This window comes from Taudactylus pleione, unplaced genomic scaffold (assembly GCF_031769625.1).
Source record: "Taudactylus pleione unplaced genomic scaffold, aTauple2 ptg000199l, whole genome shotgun sequence".
In the NCBI taxonomy this organism is placed as follows: Eukaryota; Metazoa; Chordata; class Amphibia; order Anura; family Myobatrachidae; genus Taudactylus; species Taudactylus pleione.
This window is the reverse complement of record NW_028284601.1, coordinates 5,916,800-5,938,627: the sequence shown is the minus strand read 5'-3', so window position 1 is coordinate 5,938,627 and position 21,828 is coordinate 5,916,800. Positions and strand designations below refer to the sequence as shown.

Here is a 21,828-nt window from a genome sequence, read left to right as displayed (position 1 = left end):
GGCTCCCGGCGTATGTCTAATGACAGGTGTCGGCATATCGACGCCTGTCTGTAGACCCTTGCCGGGATATAACAGTCAGGAAGCCGGCTGTCGGGATTAGGTCCGCCGGCTTCCCGGTGGCATACCACTGTCGGGATTCCGGCGCTGGCATTCTGATCACCAGCATCCCGACCACCAGGATGTCAACTTCATCCCGGTTGATCCGATGCTGCGTCTACGGACTTAACATGTTAAAGCTGGAAGGAGTGCGCTCCAGCACTGCCCCCAGCACTATCGAGGAATGAGAGAACTGGCGGTGACACAATTCATCTGGAGAACTACTGCTCCCAGCAAATTCCACATGCGCATCATTTTGACAGTTTACACTATCACCTGCTGTCACCACCCCCTCTGCTAATAAAAGTGGGGGAGGGATGGAGACTGGAGAGGAAAGGGGAAGAGGACGGAGAGGGGGAGGGGTGGAGTAGACCCTTTGTCTGTAGCTGCAGGAATCTCTCTGGAGCTCTTTTGCTGACCGATCACTGCACAAACAAAAGAAATCATACAGGGACTTTCATTCTGTAACCTTTGACATTAACTTAAGGCCCCCATAGATCAGCAATTGATTGCAGCAATCGTTCAATTTGCAATCGATTGTTTATAAAAATCTTTCCCTTTTTCAATCGATTGCAGAATTTCCACAATCGATTGAAAAAGGGAAAGATTTTTATACACAATCGATTGCAAATTGCACGATTGCTGCAATCAATTGCTGATGTATGGGGGCCTTTAGGCTTTTAAAGCTTCTATTGCAGGTTGTAAACATTGGACCCTCTGTACACATTGTTTGTTTAGCTCGAATGTTGCAGAAGCACAGAAAATATGTCCTGCATATAGGAAGGCCACAAAATATGACCACGTGTTCTTTTACTATAATATACGTGAAATATCCACAAAAAGTGTAACAGTCATAGGTTATTGTCGCTACATATATTGCATGACCGTGTCAGTGAAAGGAATATATTCTAGTACATACTATATTCAATCTTACAAACGTCCAGGTATCTCGCACTGGTCTGCTGAAACTGTATTTTTATCAAGTGCAGTGAAATAGTTAAACCTCTGGTCACATGCTATCTGCTTCCCTAGCAAAAACCAAACGCTGAGTGTGCAAGCTTTTGAGCCAATCAGAAGTTAGAGTAATCATGTGATTAGGCTTCGGTCATGTGACTAAGGCTGTACTTGATACAATGCATAAGAATTAGGAAGTTAGTTAACTCAGTAGCTCTTGGTGTCTCCCTCTATCTACAATGACTAGTCCGTGGCTGCACCTCCTCTTCATCCTGCTGCCCCTTCTGGGTGAAGCCGATGGGGGTAAGTAAAATACTTTTTACTTTTAACCATGTCTCTCTCACTTTCATAAGTTACTACACTGTAGCTCTCCTTCAGGAAATGTTATTAACCCCTTTGCTGCTGAGGGTTTTCTCACCCTTGTGCTGAGACCCGGGGAGCCTATTCTGGAACTTCCACTGGATGGATTTGATTGACCTCAAATAATAAAACTTAATAACTTGAAGATTTAAACCAGGGCAAGCCGGATACGTCAGCTATTACAAAATATTGGTGGCTCATCTCCTCCTTATCATGTAACACAATGGCCCGTATTCATTTGAGGCGAAAAGCCGAGATCGCCGATTGCGACTTTTCGCCAGGCAGAAACACCCCCAAAAAAAGCGCTTTAGAAAAGGGGGCGAAAAAGTGCAATGTGGCGGTAGAAACCTAAAATGTTGGAAATCAGACTTTTGGGGTGTCTGCAAGTATGGGTGAGGTGTTTTTTTTCATTGCAGGTGTTTGCTTAAGGTGCATTTCTTAAAACTTCACTATATGGACTTTTAATTATGCTAGCACCCATTTTCAGGTACCCCAAATTTGACAGGACTACCTATTTTCTTAAAAAAAAAACCTGCTCCATTCTTTGCCACTTGTGCAAAGATGCTAATTAGTGGCAATTGTGCAAACTTAAGTACCCCAAATTTTCATTAGGGCTAATCGGACACTACTACATTGATCCCCAAAGTTTCCGCATCTATTTGGGGGGTTCAGGCTGATTTCCCCGATTCTGTTTTGCGTGTTTTGGAATTGAATAGGGTGAATCTCAGGTACACGCACGATAAGTTTCCGCAGCTAAAATACGCGGTGTGGGCAAAAAGTCCGACAGGTGAAAAAGTATCGCGGGTGCGAAACTAATTGAATATGGGTCAATATTTGGAAGCCACATATACTCTGTAAAACCACCTTGTGATCTTCCCCAGTGAAGCCTGATAGCGGAAGTAATAGGATTTGGTATAAATGTTTACTCTACTGGAAATTCTTTAGATAAGGCCTGGCCGAGACGTCGATCGCGATCTACTGGTAGCTCGAGGAGCAGTAGTAAATCGCCACCAACTGAACTAAAATAAACCTCAGAGGCCCAGCTCCCGGTAGTGCAGCGTGCTGGTGACTTCCACAGCCAAAGGAATGGCGAGCCAGGAAGCTAGTCATGCAAACAGAGGTTAACACACAACAAACAACACAAGAGCTCCAAGGAAACTAGTCCAATAAGCCGTCTATATAGGGCTGACCCAGAGTAATATTTAGCAGGTGTTTGGCAACTTTTACCAGCAACAGATTGCTAACACCTTCCCTAATGCAGGTTTGTATAGGTGCAATGAAAAAGATGCTTGTGGCTCACTGGTACAATCCAGTCTTCAGCAGTCCACATCCTGCAAGCATCAGGTGGAATTATAAAAAAAAAAAAAAGAGGACAAATCAGCTGGGGGCATGACACCCCTCACTCTGTCGACATATCATCATTGTGAATGTCGGCGTGTCAACATACTGTATTTGAGCCTAACCCTTCGTTTTAATACCAGGCTGCGACTGATCCGGATGTATACAGCATACCCCTTACACACTTTGTAATACAACCTCCACCACTCACACACAGCTGCGCCTTTGGAGGATTTAGACAGTGAACGGGGGAAGAGGACATTGTGTTCCCTGAGTGCAGGCGATTAGACAGGGAAGGGATTGGGAAAAGAGAAAATACAAGGTGCAATAGCTAGTGCACTATAACTTTCATCTCTATAATACCCCTTTCAGACATACGACCTGGGAAATTTCCTGCTCAGACCCGGGAATTTCTCCTGTGCAAATTCCCGGATATTTGGTCGAGACCCCCCTTTCACACTACAGTGTCTACCCGGGAGATTTCCAGGTACACCCCTTTCAGACATAAGCCAGGTTTTTTAGTTTTAAATATTACCTGCCTTTCCTCTGCTCTTCCTAACCTATCCCCTCTCCGGCTGCCGCTGATGATGTCCTCATCATGCAGCAGGCAGCCGTCCAATCCAAATGCAGCCACTATTAAAATAGTTAATTAAAATAGTTAATAGTCTCTAGTGCCGGTGTGTGTCCCCGGCGTCTGGCTGGGGTTCTCTGTGCCTGAGGATCCGGCCATGGTCGCTGACTCGGTTGTCAGCGCCACAGCCACCAGCGCGGGGGATGGTGAGCAGCAGCGCAGAGCGTCCTATAGGACTCTCTGCGCTGCCAACTCATTGTAATGAGCAGCAGCGCTAAGCGTCCTATAGGACGCTCTGCGCTGCCAATGTAAAAGCTGCTTGGTGCTGCCCGGGAGTAGTAAATTCCCGGGTAGCACTATTCAGACAGAAGCAGGGTAATTCTGGTCGATTGAAGGGGCGGCTACCCGGGAACGTGGGAATTTGGCTGAGGCATGCCATCGGTATTCGGGTCTCGCGCATGCGCACGACGGAGCCACCTCCGTCATGCGCATGCGCACTTTGCCAACATCGACCCGCTTGCGAGCGCTCAGCACTCGCGAGCGGGTCTGAATCAGGCCCAGTGTCCTGGCATGAGGCAAGCAATAAGCCATCGGATAAAAGTTAGATGGTGGAAGGTACGATAGCGTAGAGAGATGTGAGCCTCCTGTGACACTGCTGGAGGAAGACTGTAGTTAACCACACGTTCATATATCCAGTTTGTTTCCTTACAGCTTGGAACCTAAGGCAGATCCGGAAGAAGATACACCAACTACGAGAGATCCATAAATTTAAATCCTTCTATAGCCGCATTGGGATACCAAAGGGTGCACACACTTATATGCCCCCAATTGAAGGCTTTATAACACAGCCTCTGGACCACTTCAACCGGCGAAATAATGGCACCTATAAACAGGTCAGTAAATACAGGACAGTGTCAGGTATTAGGCATATATTACAGGGGATTTATATGTCTCCCCCACCCTGTCCGTACAAGGAAATGATCACCTTTCAGACGTCTATCGGTTAGCGTCATTTCCTTACTGCATTTATTAACTTTATTATGTTTGTAGTTTTGTGTTTTGCAACAAAAAAATCCCAACCATGGCATAGCTACATAGAAAAATCAGCACTATACAGTATAACATATACTGAAATCTTACAAACAAGCATTTATGATGCTTTCCTGCATTCCCAATGTGCATAACACCAATCTCGCTATAGATGTACGTATATATGTCCTCCCATTCATCTTTGACCAAAAACGAATGTGATTTTGTTTTCCACTAACATTGTACTTTCTTAGAGGTACTGGGTGAATGAGGAGTTCTGGCAGCGTCCTGGGGGACCCGTCTTCCTATATATCGGTGGGGAGAGTTCTGAGTCCGAATACTCTGTCCTAGCGGGTTGGTACAACATCACATGACAGCTGATTTCTATTATATCTGGTACTGTAACTACTAAACGTCCATTAGCTATTATGCATTTCTGATCTGTCAGATTAGTGATAGACCTGTATACATGCTGGTGTTAGAGAAAACTACTGTATGATGCTTGCAAGAGAGAGAGAAAGAGAGAGAGAAAGAGAGAGAGAGAGGGATTGAGCCTCACAGAGACAATCTATCTACTCTAGGTGAGCATGTTGAGTTGGCACAAACACATCACGCCCTTCTTGTAGCCCTTGAACATCGTTATTATGGAGCTAGTATTAACCCAGATGGACTGACTTTGGAGGCAATAAGATTCCTGTCCAGTCAACAAGCGTGAGTACTAAACTGTTATATATCTCCATCTAATACAGCAGGAGGGATGACTCTTTTATTGGGAGTGCTGTCCTTTTGTTGTAATACATCTACCAGGAGGTGGGAAACTATTTTCTATGACTCTGGGAGAAACTTTTTGGTGCAGTTAGAATTTGTCTCATGTTCTCTCTCTCACCCCCTCCCCCTTAGACTTGCAGACCTGGCTTCTTTCCATCTGTTCATTTCCCAGAAATACAACCTAACTCGGAACAACACCTGGATTTGCTTCGGAGGTTCCTATCCTGGATCCCTTTCAGCTTGGTTCAGACTGAAGGTGAAACTTTATTAATGTCTACACTAAGATGTCTCTTGAATGAGATCTCATACTTTGATATTATTAATTATGCTGGGCGTGTACACTCTACAATTATCGGGCCGATACGCCCGATATCCGCGGATCGCCCCGATAATTGTAGTGTGTGTGTGTGTGTGGCTGACAGAGGGTTAAATATTAATTGGTCGGGCATGCCAGATCGTCAAGCATGCCCGTCTGATGCGATATCTGCAAGTTAAAATGTCGGCCGTATCAGGCAGTGTATGCCCAGCTGCGGCCGACAGAGAGACATTTCCCGTGTTCCTTCCCATGGAAGCCACAGGGTAATGTCTCCTCCCCCGGGGGGGCGGAGCACAGATATCGGGGCCAATACACCGTGAGACATCTCATAGTGTATGCCCGCAATATCTGCGGGCTGACAGGCTGCCAGATAAAATGTCTGTTGGTCTGACAGGCATTTTATCTGGCAATGTATTGTTCAGGCTATATCTATGTACTTGTTTGTGAGCATTTAAGTAAAAAAATAAATAAATAAATTTTCCCAGTGAGCATAAATGCAAATATACAAAATTAAAAAATAAAATAAAAAAGTGAGACTCCTATTTAATTAATTTCAAATAACGTTGTGTTTTGTTGCAGTTCCCGCATTTGGTCTATGCAGCCGTGGCCTCCTCTGCCCCAGTCAGAGCAGAGTTGGATTTCATAGATTATAACAAGGTCATGTAACCTACAGTATCTGTCTCCAATGTTATACTATGCTTTGTTACCTGGTATGAAGTTTTAAAATGTCTGGATACCTATGGCTAAAGTAAATTATTTATTACGAACCAGCTGGGAAGGTAAGAGGGCATCACGTGTGGTTATGGGAAATGACAAACCATTGCTAATTGTAAACCATTGCTAATTTCAAACATATCAAATTAAACGGCACAGTCTCCTGGTGCTTCCAGGTGGCATCATATTGCGACTTAGACGCGTTTTTGTCAAAAAAGACGCGAAGCATTAGCAGAGGCTCACTCGCCCATTTGCGCTGAGATGGGCTATGTCACAAGACTGCACCAAAGATGAATGAGGACACATCTGTACATCATCTCAATCCAGACCTCCACTCCAATTTCTCTACTTTTCCTCTGACTGTCTCTTTGCCTCTGCATTGATTACCTCCTCCCATTACCACAATCAAAACTTCTTCTGTGCTGCACCCCTCCTCTGGAACTCACTCTCCTGCACTATCAGACTATGGACCTGATTCAGAGCCGCTCGCAAGCGGCCCGATGGTATGCGCACGCTTCATTCTGCGTGTGCGCGAACTACTCTGTGCAATCGCAGCCCGCTCGCTCGCCCAGCAAAGACAGCCCAGTGAAATGAGTGACAGGAGAGGCCGTTTGTGGGTGGTAACAGGGGCAGGATACTAATAACGGGGGAGTGGAGGTGCAAACGCAGGCGTGCCTGGGTGTTTTCACGCCGTTTTTAAGATGTGCATAATTAACAGGCAGCGTCATAGTACACGTCACATGCCTGGTTTTTACACTGAAGTCCTCGCAGTGCTTGCGGTAGGGTAAGGCAACCACAAGCGCTGCGATCGCATCCGATGGTGCTCGATGTACCAATGTTTTAATACACTTCTTGGAGATGACGTGCGCTAGTGGGCGTCTCTACATACGCTAGTGGGTGTCTGCATACACAGCGTTCGCTCGCACCGCCAAAGTGGATGTGCTTATGCCTTGGCGAGCGAACGCTTCCCATGCTGTCACTTTGAAAAATTTGCATACGCTGGATGCGAGCAGCTGTGAATCGGGTCCTATATACTAGCCTGCACTGCTTCAAATGTTCCCTGAAAATGCATGTTCCTCAAAGCCGATCAGCTCTCCTCACCTCTGTCACCTCTCTGCCTCATTTCTTCCCAGCTCACGTCACAGTTATACCCAGACTTCCTTAGTCTGTAATCGATCACAAGCAAGTCCCCCCCAACTCTTGTTCTCCCTGCATTTCCCCCGTGTCCAATGCACTCACTTTCACGGTCAACGTCTATGATCCTTTCTGTCTGTGTCTGCTCTTCTCCAGGGCACAAGGCCATGTAATGTCACTCAACTGATGTCTTATGTCACTGTTAGTTCACTACTTCTTAAATTGGTTTTGTTTCAATGAAATTATTTCCCTGTATGGCAGTGCAGACATATGATGAAAAAATTATTAAATGATGATGATAATCATTAAAGTACGCACTGCTGGGCAAGGTGGGAGCAGGCAAGAAGACAGGAGGAGGGAGGGCTCTGCTCATGAGAACTTCTAATCTAATGGGGAGAGACAAGAACCTGGTGACACAAAAAGAGAATGTAGCCTTAGGGAGGCTGAGTGAGTGAGGCAGAATTAAGTGGATGTCTTGAGTAATTGTAAGAAGCTGTTAAAACATTGGAGACTGTTCAAGAGTACTTGGATGTGCAACAGTATTCCACAGGTGGAGCATCATGGAGGTGGTTTTGGAGGCTGGCATATGATGTGGTTATCAGTGGGTAGGGTGGGAGAAAGTGAGGTGTGGCTGGAGATGTAGGCGGGGAGGAGAGGCTCAGGACTTTGTAGGTGAAGGTGAGGAGTTTCAGTTGGATTGCCAGTAGAATGGGGGGTCAGTGAAGATATGGTCAGAGCTGGGAGTCGGAAGCAGAGTGACTTATAACATCACTACAGTAGAAGATACATTATCTCACTTAATATCATCTGGATATTATTACACATTGTGCGGGCTGCATGAAGATTGGGTGGGATTGCAGGAGTAGGTGATAGAGGGCCTGGAGAAAATAGCTGTCCCTTTCCTCCAGGTGTTACATTATCATGGCCTGACTACAATTTGTCTCAATCCATAGATACACTATGGGCTCAATCATATTAGCTGTGAAGGGGGCGAGTTGCCGTTGCAACAGCGTAGAAGTGCCGGCAATGGCACCGCAACTCGCCCTCCTCGCGGCCGGATCTCACCCCGGACCCACACATACTGCCGCACCTACTCCATACTGCCGCACCTACTCGCGCCACAAGGGAATTCGGGGCTAATAGGGTTGAGCTCTATTAAGGAGAATGTCACAGTTTCTGGTCATTTTGTGAACATCAACTTTCTATATTTTTTTTTTTTTTTTTTTTTTACAGGTGGTGGCTCAGAGCTTGTCAGACTCGGTTATTGGAGGATCAGCAAAGGTACGGCTATGGAACTATGGCCCTGATTCAGAGCCGGACGCAAGTGGCTGCTCGTTCGCTCCGAGCGATGTTTGCCCAACTGCGCATGCGTACGGATCGTAATACGCATGCGCGAACCACTCAGTGCGGCCGAAATTCATGTGCTCGCAAAATAGCGAGTGCCTGATAATTTGAGTGACAGAAAGAGGGGTATGTGGGTGGTAACAGGGGAAGGTGCTTGAAAACGGGGAGTGGAGATCTGATCGCAGGCGTGCTTAAAGGTCAAAACGGGCGTTTTATGGGTGTGCATATTTAAAACAGCAGCGTCATTGACCACGTCACTGGGTTATTTTAGAGCCAGAACTGCTCGCAAAATTGTGGTAGCAAAAACCAACCACAAGAATAGCGAGCAGCTCATACCCTGGTCGATGTACTCGATTAATCTAATAAATAGCGGACATGACGTAGGATGCGAGCGGCCAGGGGGCGTAGTTCCCAAAAAACGCCCGCAAGTTTTGTACGCTCGTTCAGACCTAGAGGCGTGAACAGACCGCAAACAGCGAACGGTTCATTTGAATAGCTACCCCTATTTTCTTGACGAGCGAGCGCAAATAGCGTCCGGCTCTGAATCAGGCCCTATGTCTCTATTTTACTTTGTGGAGTAAAACAACTGGATGACGTTTATATAGGTCATCACAACAATTTGGACTTTTAATGTTAAGGCTATTAAAAAAAAAAACCAGTACTAAATAAAAGCAATTTTCATATAAAAGCAGATTTAGTCATTTTGGCCAATGACCTATTAGATGGCATTGCTGGCATTAGATGGCATGCTTTACAGCTGTAAATGTGGCACAAGATGCCGCAGTACAGGAACGTTCAGTCTAGGCACATCACTAGATATACAAACGAGAGCACGATTGCAATGTCGTAATCGTGCTCTCGTTTGTATATCTATAAGTGGATACCCGCCTTACCTGGTTTGGGTGGAGGAATCTCTTAAGGCCAAGGTTCTCCACATTTTCTCAAATAACAAACGTTGTAATAAAGGATCGTCTTGGTATAAACTTACTCCAATTAAGCTTAACTATACTAATATAATAAGAATACTGTTTGTTCCAAGTTGGCACAAAAACGACTGAACCGATTTTTCATGAAAACTGCATCATTTTGTAGTGGAAACTCCTAGAAATAACCTGCACTTTGTTTCATCTCCATCCGTCAAGTTACAGCTGAACAATAACAACAACAACAATTTATTGACATCATCAGTGCAAGAGATAGGTGTGACACCATGTGTGTGACCAGTAGAGGTGCTATGGGCCAGCATTCACATAAATAGGATAGGCTACATAGCAGTCTGTGCACAGGGCACACAGTGACATTGGTGTGAGTGGTGAATGAATAGGACAGGTTACATAGCAGTCTGTGCACAGGGCACACAGTGACATTGGTGTGAGTGGTGGATGAATAGGACAGGTTACATAGCAGTCTGTGCACAGGGCACACAGTGACATTGGTGTGAGTGGTGGATGAATAGGACAGGTTACATAGCAGTCTGTGCACAGGGCACACAGTGACATTGGTGTGAGTGGTGGATGAATAGGACAGGTTACATAGCAGTCTGTGCACAGGGCACACAGTGACATTTGTGTGAGTGGTGGGTGAATAGGAGGCTACATAGCAATCTGTGCACAGGGCACACAGTGACATTGGTGTGAGTGGTGGGTGAATAGGACAGGTTACATAGCAGTCTGTGCACAGGGCACACAGTGACATTGGTGTGAGTGGTGGGTGAATAGGACAGGTTACATAGCAGTCTGTGCACAGGGGACACAGTGACATTGGTGTGAGTGGTGGGTGAATAGGATAGGCTACATAGCAGTCTGTGCACAGGGCACACAGTGACATTGGTGTGAGTGGTGGGTGAATAGGACAGGCTACATAGCAGTCTGTGCACAGGGCACACAGTGACATTGGTGTGAGTGGTGGGTGAATAGGATAGGCTACATAGCAGTCTGTGCACAGGGGACACAGTGACATTGGTGTGAGTGGTGGGTGAATAGGACAGGTTACATAGCAGTCTGTGCACAGGGCACACAGTGACATTGGTGTGAGTGGTGGGTGAATAGGAGAGGCTACATAGCAGTATGTGCACAGGGCACACAGTGACATTGGTGTGAGTGGTGGGTGAATAGGATAGGCTACATAGCAGTCTGTGCACAGGGGACACAGTGACATTGGTGTGAGTGGTGGGTGAATAGGACAGGTTACATAGCAGTCTGTGCACAGGGCACACAGTGACATTGGTGTGAGTGGTGGATGAATAGGATAGGCTACATAGCAGTCTGTGCACAGGGCACACAGTGACATTGGTGTGAGTGGTGGGTGAATAGGATAGGCTACATAGCAGTCTGTGCACAGGGGACACAGTGACATTGGTGTGAGTGGTGGGTGAATAGGAAAGGCTACATAGCAGTCTGTGCACAGGACACACAGTGACATTGGTGTAAGTGGTGGGTGAATAGGATAGGCTACATAGCAGTCTGTGCACAGGGCACACAGTGACATTGGTGTGAAAGGTGGGTGAATAGGACAGATTACATAGCAGTCTGTGCACAGGGCACACAGTGACATTGGTGTGAAAGGTGGGTGAATAGGATAGGCTACATAGCAGTCTGTGCACAGGGCACACAGTGACATTGGTGTGAAAGGTGGGTGAATAGGACAGGTTACATAGCAGTCTGTGCACAGGGCACACAGTGACATTGGTGTGAGTGGTGGGTGAATAGGACAGGTTACATAGCAGTCTGTGCACAGGACACACAGTGACATTGGTGTAAGTGGTGGGTGAATAGGATAGGCTACATAGCAGTCTGTGCACAGGGCACACAGTGACATTGATGTGAGTGGTGGGTGAATAGGACAGGTTACATAGCAGTCTGTGCACAGGGCACACAGTGACATTGGTGTGAGTGGTGGATGAATAGGATAGATTACATAGCAGTCTGTGCACAGGGCACACAGTGACATTGGTGTGAGTGGTGGGTGAATAGGACAGGCTACATAGCAGTCTGTGCACAGGGCACACAGTGACATTGGTGTGAGTGGTGGGTGAATAGGATAGGCTACATAGCAGTCTGTGCACAGGGGACACAGTGACATTGGTGTGAGTGGTGGGTGAATAGGACAGGTTACATAGCAGTCTGTGCACAGGGCACACAGTGACATTGGTGTGAGTGGTGGGTGAATAGGACAGATTACATAGCAGTCTGTGCACAGGGCACACAGTGACATTGGTGTGAAAGGTGGGTGAATAGGATAGGCTACATAGCAGTCTGTGCACAGGGCACACAGTGACATTGGTGTGAAAGGTGGGTGAATAGGACAGGTTACATAGCAGTCTGTGCACAGGGCACACAGTGACATTGGTGTGAGTGGTGGGTGAATAGGACAGGTTACATAGCAGTCTGTGCACAGGACACACAGTGACATTGGTGTAAGTGGTGGGTGAATAGGATAGGCTACATAGCAGTCTGTGCACAGGGCACACAGTGACATTGATGTGAGTGGTGGGTGAATAGGACAGGTTACATAGCAGTCTGTGCACAGGGCACACAGTGACATTGGTGTGAGTGGTGGATGAATAGGATAGATTACATAGCAGTCTGTGCACAGGGCACACAGTGACATTGGTGTGAGTGGTGGGTGAATAGGACAGGTTACATAGCAGTCTGTGCACAGGGCACACAGTGACATTTGTGTGAGTGGTGGGTGAATAGGAGGCTACATAGCAATCTGTGCACAGGGCACACAGTGACATTGGTGTGAGTGGTGGGTGAATAGGACAGGTTACATAGCAGTCTGTGCACAGGGCACACAGTGACATTGGTGTGAGTGGTGGGTGAATAGGACAGGTTACATAGCAGTCTGTGCACAGGGCACACAGTGACATTGGTGTGAGTGGTGCGTGAATACGACAGGTTACATAGCAGTCTGTGCACAGGGCACACAGTGACATTGGTGTGAGTGGTGGGTGAATAGGACAGGTTACATAGCAGTCTGTGCACAGGGCACACAGTGACATTGGTGTGAGTGGTGGGTGAATAGGACAGGTTACATAGCAGTCTGTGCACAGGGCACACAGTGACATTGGTGTGAGTGGTGGGTGAATAGGACAGGTTACATAGCAGTCTGTGCACAGGGCACACAGTGACATTGGTGTGAGTGGTGCGTGAATACGACAGGTTACATAGCAGTCTGTGCACAGGGCACACAGTGACATTGGTGTGAGTAGTGGGTGAAGGCGCTGCTGCCACCAGTCTGTATAGCGCTGCTGGTCACGTGGGCCCCTCCCGCGACCGGGACCTTATGCAAAGCAATACAACTAGAACACCTCAATAAATAAAATGTTGGCAGGAATGACTGATCACACTTTCCTTTTAAAGCATTTGCTAAGCTACAACGAAGTTCCCTTTCTACAGCGTAATAAGATGTATATCGCTCTCTTTGCAGTGTCTGGACAGAGTGAGAGACGGTTTCCGAATTGTAGATTCTCTGCTTCAGACTGGGAATATCACTCAGCTGGAAAAAGACTTCTCCTCCTGTGCACCTCTCCATGGCCCAGATGATTATACAGAGTTCGTCAGCAATTTGGCAGATATATTTATGGGGGCTGTCCAGTACAACAGGGAGTCTGCGGGCAGCAATGTGCAGAAGATCTGCGCGAGTATGATCGCTGTAGGCTCGGCCTATGAAGGACTGAGGGCGGTCAATTTGGTGAGTTTAACAGTTAATTTATCATCAATAATGTTTATTTAAAAGGACAGATTTTACAATAATGAAATGGGAACGGAAATATTTATATCAACTAAAGTAATATAGATGTTACAGGACAATCTACTAGGGAAATATTATTTAGCCACCAGGCACCCTCTCCTCTCCTGGATATAAATCGAAGCAGACAGGGCTAGAGATTATTCCCTAGTGCAGTGGTTCCCAAACTCTGCCAGTACAGTCCAGGTTTTAAGGATATCCATGCTTGAGCATAGGTGACTTAATTAGCACCTCAGTCAATTGGATTAAACCATCTGGGCTCAAGCATGGATATTCTTAAAACCTGTACTGTAATGGCAGAGTTTGGGAACCTCTCCCCTAGTGTCTATCCTGGCCCCAGCTCTATCTCTGGAAGACTGAGGGAATTTTTTTTTTTTAGATGATCCATTTATTAAATTCTCCCATTCAGTATGGACACACTATTCCTCATATGCATTGTATATGGGACAATCCACACTCCATTCCAAGCTTTTAAGGGACTCTGCCCAATATGTAGAAAAATCTCCTTGGCTGGCATATGATTTAGTAGATGGCTCATTATTATTAGACATTTTGAGGGGGGAATGTTACTGGGTTCGAGTTTGCAAAAGTGACTATCTTTAGTCCATTTTGCCACAGAATTTAAAGCTGTCATTTTTTTATTGTTTGTTTACTGACAAAATCAACCAGTTTTACCTACAAAAATTGCTGATTTATTTATTTATTTTTACATGAAATTACATAAAATATATCCATCATCTTCTTTTCTCTTGAGTTTAGAGAGAGTGTTAACAAACAGGAAATTTCTATCATATTTCATGGACCTTCCCTAGGATTCTGAGATTCTTATCAGGTCGGATAAAGCTACTAGAAGAACTATTGCAAACTAGAGATACCTTAAGTCTGCGTCATGTTGGGTATACCAATCACTCTTTGTAGAAAGTCTTAACAAACTCTCATTACATGTTGTTTGGGCAGCTAAAAGCATGACGGTAAAATCCTGGAAGTGGTGCTTACCACCGCTGATTAAACTATTAAACTATAAATAGATTACAGTCTACAATAGCAGAATATCACTCATTAGTGGTAAAGGAGACAAAGGAAATCAAATTTGGGATGCCTGGTTCATCCACGGAAGGCCTGATTCAGAGATGGACGCAGTGCCGATGGTTACTCGATTATCGGTGATCGCCGTTTGAATCGCACTGAGCATGCTTCAAGTTACATTACCAGTGTTGCTCACAATGATGATAGATTCGCAAAGTGATTGACAGGCAGGGACTATTTGTGGGTGGCAACAGGCGGGATGGCGCCAAAGGCAGGCCTGTTGCGACAGTTTTCAGAGCGTATATCAGCCTGGACTGTGATCCCGTACCCAGTAAAAATAACTCCGGCACCTTAGGTCCCGCAGCCATTCTGCGCGACCACAGGCCGATCACGAGCGTTTAATACACTTGTGACCAAAGCAAAATGTATCAGGCAACGCAATTCAATACTATATATTGATAATACATTCTATAGTTCTATTAGATTGGCAGGATTTTGGTATTTGCAATCCCTGATTTTTTTTTTTTACATCACTGTCCCTATTAATATTTACACTGTACTATTTTTTTGTTGCACAAAAATGTTTCTACGTGTAGAAGGGACGCCTGATCACCTGTTTACTGAATTATGTTGAATTACTGTTTTTGTATTGGGTTTATGAATGTGCATGCGGGACTTTTTTTTGCCTCAAAGCTTGTTTCAATAATAATAAAACAAAATTCCTATTTATACTTTTCAGATGTACATGAATTTCACAGGCCTGAAGTGCGTGGAAAACTCGCATGAGAAAACCTTGTCAGACTTGAGAAATACTGAGCTGAGCCCGGTGGGAGTTGGGGAGCGCCAGTGGTATTACCAGACATGCACAGAATTTGGATACTGTAAGTGCCGTAGAACTACATACATATATACTGTATTTATTCTGTACTTCATTAATCCCTCTGATTATATCCCCTCTATTCAACAGATCAGACCTGTGAGGGCAGCTCTTGTCCGTTCTCTCCGCTCATAACCCTGAAGTCCCAGCTGGACCTTTGCGCACAAGTCTTCCAGATACCTGCGATGTCCGTCAGTCAGTCGGTCCAATTCACTAATGAATTTTATGGAGCTGATCATCCCAAATCCAGCAGGATAATCTTTGTTAATGGTACTGAGACTTTGAGAGCTGAGTGGGGACAAAGGGGTGGCCTCGGGAAACAGAGCCGCCCTCACTTTCTGGTGCCATAGAGGCTACGGCCTGTGTGCCCACAGCAGTTGTGCCCTTGTTCAAGGGCAACAAATATAATCATTCCTCCTTGGAAGGGAGCAAGATGCGTAAATCAATGGTTTTACAGATTACAGTTTACAGATTGCTGGCCGCAACTAGGGGGTGGCTGGAGGTGCACGTGCATCGGGAGCGCCGTTGCACCCGCCGCAAGTGTCCTCCAGCCCGACGCCGCAGGGAGGCTCCAAGCCAGACGCCCGCTGAGAAGTTATTACCAGTGTTCGCCCGGCTCCTTCCCTGCAGCGCCGTGGTAGCCGGAGGCTGGAGTTCTCTCCTGAACTCCAGCTTCCGGCTCTCCCCACGGGCACTATGGGAGAAACGGCATGACTTCTCTCCCATAGTTCCGAGGAGCAGCCGGGTAGACCGGACAGTGGTGGACGCAGGAGCGGGGTTTAAGGTAAGTATTGTGGGGTTTGTTTTGTGTGTAAGAGGCACTACTACAGGGGCATTACCATATGGGCACTACTACAGGGGCATTACAATATGGACACTATTACAGGGGCAATACTACGGGGCATTTACTATAGGTGCACTGCTGCAGGGGGCATTACCAGGGGGGACGCCAAATTACTGTATTGGCCGGGTGACAAAAATCCTAGTTTCGGCCCTGACCTGTCTGAGCCTAGTTATTTTTTTGTGTGGGATTTCATAATCTCTACTTGATAAATCTGTGGTTTCAATTCTATTTTATTTCACGGTCTAAAGCATTGATGGTGCACTGATATTCTATTCTATTCTAAAGTGTGCTTTCTCTGTGGCTTTGGGTTCCGTAAATCAGCTGGTTGCAGAACGCTTAGTAAATTTAGATTTAGAATTGAGATTTGTTTCAGCAGTAAGGCTTTTTCACAAATTTGAATAAAACGTAAATAATGTTCTTTTGGCAGAAAAAGATAAGCCGATATCCTTTACAAAACATGTATGAAATAAAAATGAAGCCTACTCCAAATAAATCTTGCCTTGATAAGGGATGAGAGTCCCAGGTAAATCTTCCACTATGCACCTGATTCAGAGGTGCACGTAATGCCAATGTTCACTCAGCAGAGCGATATTTGCTACTGCGCATTTGCAAAAAGTTCTGGAAACCCCTGCGGTGCATGCGTTACCCTGTGTGTGCGCCTAAATGCGCTGTTGTGTACAGGACCACTGGCAAACCATGGGCGTCCTTGGGTGGTGACTGGGAGGTGGCCTGAAGTGAACACAAAAAAAAAGACAGTCTCAGGGGCGTGTTATGGGAGCTTGTGGGCGTTTTAGTGACACCGGCTACGTTCTCGGACACATGGCCGCAGCCACGGAGGCCATGTTTAGACGGAGTTCCTAAGGAGACACTGCACCTGCCATAGTTTGGTGCACACGATGATGTGCTGATAGTGGATTGTGCAAAACCACCGGCAGTGTTGCATCATGCACGGGCACTGGAAGTAGGCGTATCAGGGCTTGCACATTCCGGGGGGGGCACACTAGTACACAAGGAGAAGGCCGAAGCTAGCATTTGCATATTATCGCCGCGACAGCCACTGAGTGCACCTCTGAACCAGGCTCTATGTCTTGTACTGAACGAGAACTTCAATGACCATCTATTCTTTGCTATACTAAAATAACTGTCATTAAACTTGCATTATTTAATGACTTTACACTGAAATTTAAAAAACTGCTAAGTAGAAATTGGACACTTTACTATTAATTTTGTGGCTTTGCTTAAACATAAGTGAATGCACAAAATTTCACCATTTCCCTTCTGACAACTAATGGCAATTGTACCTCTCACCTGCAGGTGACGTAGATCCCTGGCACACACTCAGTGTTTTGAAGAATCAGTCTCGCTCTGAAATTGCCATTTATATCAACGGCACATCCCACTGCGCAAACATGGGTCCTTCTCACCCCACAGATCCTGCGTCCCTGCGGAAGGCTCGAGAGGTAAGAAAATAAATACAAAACAAATGAAATACCAGCGCTAAAAATAAACACAAATGATCGACAGTTTTAAAATGAACCCGAACACCTATATTCAATCTATAAAAGGTATGCACGTTGTGCAAAGGTATCTCATAAAGTGCTTACAACAGATGTAAAAATATAAAGATCAATAAAACGTCAGAGGATTTATAATATCGCACAAATCTGTTCCTGTCTAGACTGGAATTGGGAATCTCTCCTCTGTATCCAATAGGAAACGTATTAAGCAGCAAGAAGTTACCAGTAGGTGGGCCAAATGATTCCAGCACAGGGCCTGAGTCAGACCCGCTCGCAAGCGGGTCGATGGTGGCCCAGTGCGCGCGCGCGAGCCCGGAGCGAACGCAAAAAGCACTCGCTCCGGCGCGAGCAGTCAAAAGGGGCAGCTGTCGATGTTGATTGACAGCTGCCCCGTTTGGAAGGCGGGGAAGGGGGGTGGCTGAGCAAACGGAGGCTTTCCTGCAGGAACGCCTGCCGTTTGTGGGCGGCCCTACTGACACCACTAGTGATGTCAGTAGGTGGACTTCCTGCTCTAATAGTGCAGGAAGTCCACTGGTTCTTGTGACAACGAGACCCTACCGCAAGGGTCTTGACCATCGCGTCTATCATCATGGCCGCTCGCATAAGCTGTGGGTGGTAACCCACAGCTATGCGAGCGGACAAGAGGCCGCAACAAAAAAGAAAAACACGCCCTGATTCAGAGCGAGCGCACGCTTTTTGCGAGCGGCTCTGAATCAGGCCCACATTCCTTAATATCCAAGGTGCAGATAATAGGCTGTAATAAAGGCCACCAGGCATCTTCCAACGTTGCAATTTGTACCAGGGAAGGTTATATAGGCCAACAAAAGTCCAGTGAGTCACATGAGTTCCATAACCTCAACGCGTTTCGCTAGGCTAAAATTACCCAGCTTCCTCAGGAGTATAAGGAAATAAACACATTGGGATGAAACCACTACATTTATAGATTTACACAGTGGGCCTGAAATCGGCCGTATGTGCTCCCGTATTGCATTCATGGATAGAAAAGCGTATATTCGCCTGTACGCAGATTGGTGCACTTGTTGCAGCGTGGTGAAAGATATGTATGCCAGACACCACGCAACAACAACGCAGCATGAAGCTTAAATACTTAGGGGTATCCCTTGATCCCCCAAATGAACATGTAGTGATAAGATGGTATAGAGCAGAGGTTCCCAAACGCGGTCCTCAAGGCTCCCCAACAGTTCAGGTTTTAGAGCTATCCATGGTTGAGCACAGGTGGTTAAGTCAAACTGACTGAGGTACTAATTAAGTCACCTGTGTTCAACCATGGAGATCTCTAAAACCTGAACAGTTGGGGAGCCTTGAGGACTGTGTTTGGGAACCTCTGGTATACAGCCTTGGGTGCTAGGACAAGGGGATTAGAGACAGCAATAGGAAAATAAACAATATACATCTCTTCAGATGTAACTTTCTCATTTATAGCCAAGGATATTCAACATGGAAGAGATAGAAAAACACACATAATAGTGTAATCCTGTACGCAATGATGAACTTGTTATAAACATATCAAATGTAATATGAATAATATAAAGATATTTTATTTTGCAAATGAATAATTCGCTCCAAACTTCTCAAGTTATGAATAAAAAAATAGGCTCAGTATAATGGGCCAATAAATATATCAAGCTCAAAATGCAAAGCAAATATAGACACACACAAAATTAACAATATATATAGGCCCTGATTCAGAGCCGGACGCTCTGACCAGAGCGCTCGCTCTTAATCAGGGCCCTCCTCCATTAAAATGGAGCGTCCTCCTGGACGCTCGTATAGCTGTGGGTCACCACCCACAGCATATATGAGCGTGCAAAAAGATGGTCGCGATGGTCTTGACCATCACGACCATCGGACTTGCGAGGAAAACTCTGCGGTCGGGTTTCCCAGCTGCAAGGCCAGGAGTGATTTTGGCTCTATCAGAGCCAAAATCACTCCCACTGACATCACTAGTGATGTCAGTGGGGCCGGCTTCAGACGGTAGGCGTTCCCATGGGAACGCCTCCGTCTGGCAGGCATGCCCACCAAAGGGGGCGTGCTGTCAATCAACATCGACAGCACGCCCCCTTTGGTGCGAGACCCCGAGCGATGGAAAGCCCGTCGCTCGCCGGGTCTCGCGCATGCGCACGACGGAGCTCCCTCCGTCGTGCGCATGGGCAGTGGGGAACATCGACCCACTTGCGAGCGTACTGCCGCTCGTGAGTGGTTCTGAATGACCCCCATAATTCCGAAAGGAACAGCAAAAAACAAGAATAATAGTGGCCTAATAAGCCCCCGTACCAGATCGGAACTGTATGTCCAGCGTTGGATTGGATTGCTGGATTTTTACTTTGTGTGTATAACTGGTGAAGTCCTTCCTGGGAACCGGGTTATGGATTGCTTACATAGGTCCCGACGCGTTTCGAGTGATTGCTCACTGTCAAACAGCTGTCATAACAGCCTTAAAAAAGAGCAAACGCTCGAAACACGACAACGCCTATGTAGGCTATCCATTACCTAGTTCCTGGAAGGAGTTCTCCAGACTGGAGCATGCGCGATGCAAAAAGACACTAGACGCGCTCTGCAAACAGGCATATGTACATCTTTGCATCACTTCCTTATGTTTTGTAACCGATAGAGCAAACTACACAAATATTCTAACAATTGTCTATTATTTATTTTTTTTCAGGAAATCGCCTTTAAAATTGGTGATTGGCTACAATCTGCCCAGCTGACAGCGTAAAACTCATGTACCAATCTCCCTAAAACAGGAAGGAAAGTCAACAACCACTGGAAACCTTTCTATACACATTTTAAGTGCTTTTATGGTCTATACGGAGGCTGTGCAATAATGCTACTTTTAGCCAAAGGAGTGGGTATTTTTTAGGTGTTTTGTCATATAAAGGAAATCCCAGTGCAGATATGAATATATAAAATAAGGCCAAGGATACATTTTCATGAAATAACGGAGCTAGACTGTATATGCATATTTGATGAAAAATATATTTTTTTTATGTATGAATTAAATAATTTAATGGTAAGAAAGAAAAAGGAACTACCGGAATAGCAGGGGGGTTCTTACAGTAAGTGGCTTTTTGTCACTGTAATGGTACAAAAATGCTGCATTTACAAGATGGTATTCTTTGCTAGATAACCGTGTGTAATTTTGGGAATTTGCCATCACTTTCCCACAGGAAGTTGAGTATGTCCTGTTTTAAAAAAAAAAAAAAAACTTTTATATTTCTTAAAGTTAAATTATTTTACACAAAATTACTTTTATAAACGTTTAGTAGATCTGTTTTCATAAAAAATCTTTAATACATTTTTTGTGTTTTGAATTTTACGTACACTAACTAAAAACACTTGCAAGTATAACTATACCCCACCATCCCGTCCTCTACTGAGGTAACTCTAGTATTGTCACATAAAATGGTGGTTGCTCAAATCAATTTATAAACCCATTACAGCAGTGTGTAAGGGAGTTTATCTAAATCAGAACATACAGACAAAAAAATTCCTGCAGCACTTTGCTCATAGACAGTAGAGATTTGCAGCTTATATAATAGTAGTAATGCGTAGATTTCAGTACATATATTTGCAAACATATGGTTAAGCCATCAGCCACGACAAGGCGTCTCTACTTTTGGTGGTCCTCCTAACACTAAATGATAATAGCACACACTTTGGGTAATACATTTATGCATTTTCTTATGCTAAGGGATAACAGTACATTTGATATATTCCTAATTGAGAACTAACTCTAGTATTTATATCTACACTGTTCTGTACTAGTAACTGCTTTACCCTATTACTTTACACATTAGTACACTGTATTGTGTATTACCCTCCTGTTATTTCTTAAACAACAACAATTTCAACGTCGTTGTTTAAAGGGTCTATAGGAAAAGTTATGTAATATAATGAATAACACGCTCCCTGCTGTACATTATTACTAATATTAGACGTCACGTCAGACGGGATGTAGTCAATATACCACCGATCAGGATACTGGCGGTCGAAATCCTGGTGCCGGAATCCCGACCCGCGGCCAGAACACCAGCGCCGGAATCCCGACATCAGTTGAGATGCCGACGCTGGAATCCCGATCGTAAGTATAGCGGGCCTGGTTAGCTGTTAGCCGCGGGGGGGTTAGGCTGTGGACAACGGGGGGTTTAGGCACTAAGGGGGGAGGGT

The 21,828-nt window shown here is 45.5% G+C and overlaps 1 protein-coding gene across 1 annotated transcript; it reads left to right on the top strand.

The window, feature by feature from the left end:
* Positions 1-1,179: 1,179 nt before the first annotated feature.
* On the top strand, positions 1,180-20,956 carry PRSS16 (serine protease 16). Its single transcript, XM_088477071.1, has 12 exons — positions 1,180-1,353; positions 4,031-4,212; positions 4,603-4,702; positions 4,930-5,059; positions 5,249-5,372; positions 6,012-6,089; positions 8,514-8,561; positions 13,056-13,319; positions 15,142-15,283; positions 15,370-15,549; positions 17,438-17,583; positions 20,324-20,956. The coding sequence occupies exons 1-12, from the start codon at positions 1,290-1,292 to the stop codon at positions 20,375-20,377; spliced, it is 1,512 nt and encodes a 503-aa protein (XP_088333197.1). The 5' UTR covers positions 1,180-1,289; the 3' UTR covers positions 20,378-20,956.
* The last annotated feature ends 872 nt before the right edge of the window (positions 20,957-21,828 follow it).

Coding starts and splice junctions, on each gene's coding strand:
- PRSS16 (XM_088477071.1), top strand. CDS start 1,290: ATGACTAGTCCGTGGCTGCACCTCCTCTTCATCCTGCTGCCCCTTCTG. Junction 6,090..8,513: donor ATTTCATAGATTATAACAAG/GTCATGTAACCT, acceptor TTTTTTTTACAG/GTGGTGGCTCAGAGCTTGTC. Junction 13,320..15,141: donor GACTGAGGGCGGTCAATTTG/GTGAGTTTAACA, acceptor TATACTTTTCAG/ATGTACATGAATTTCACAGG.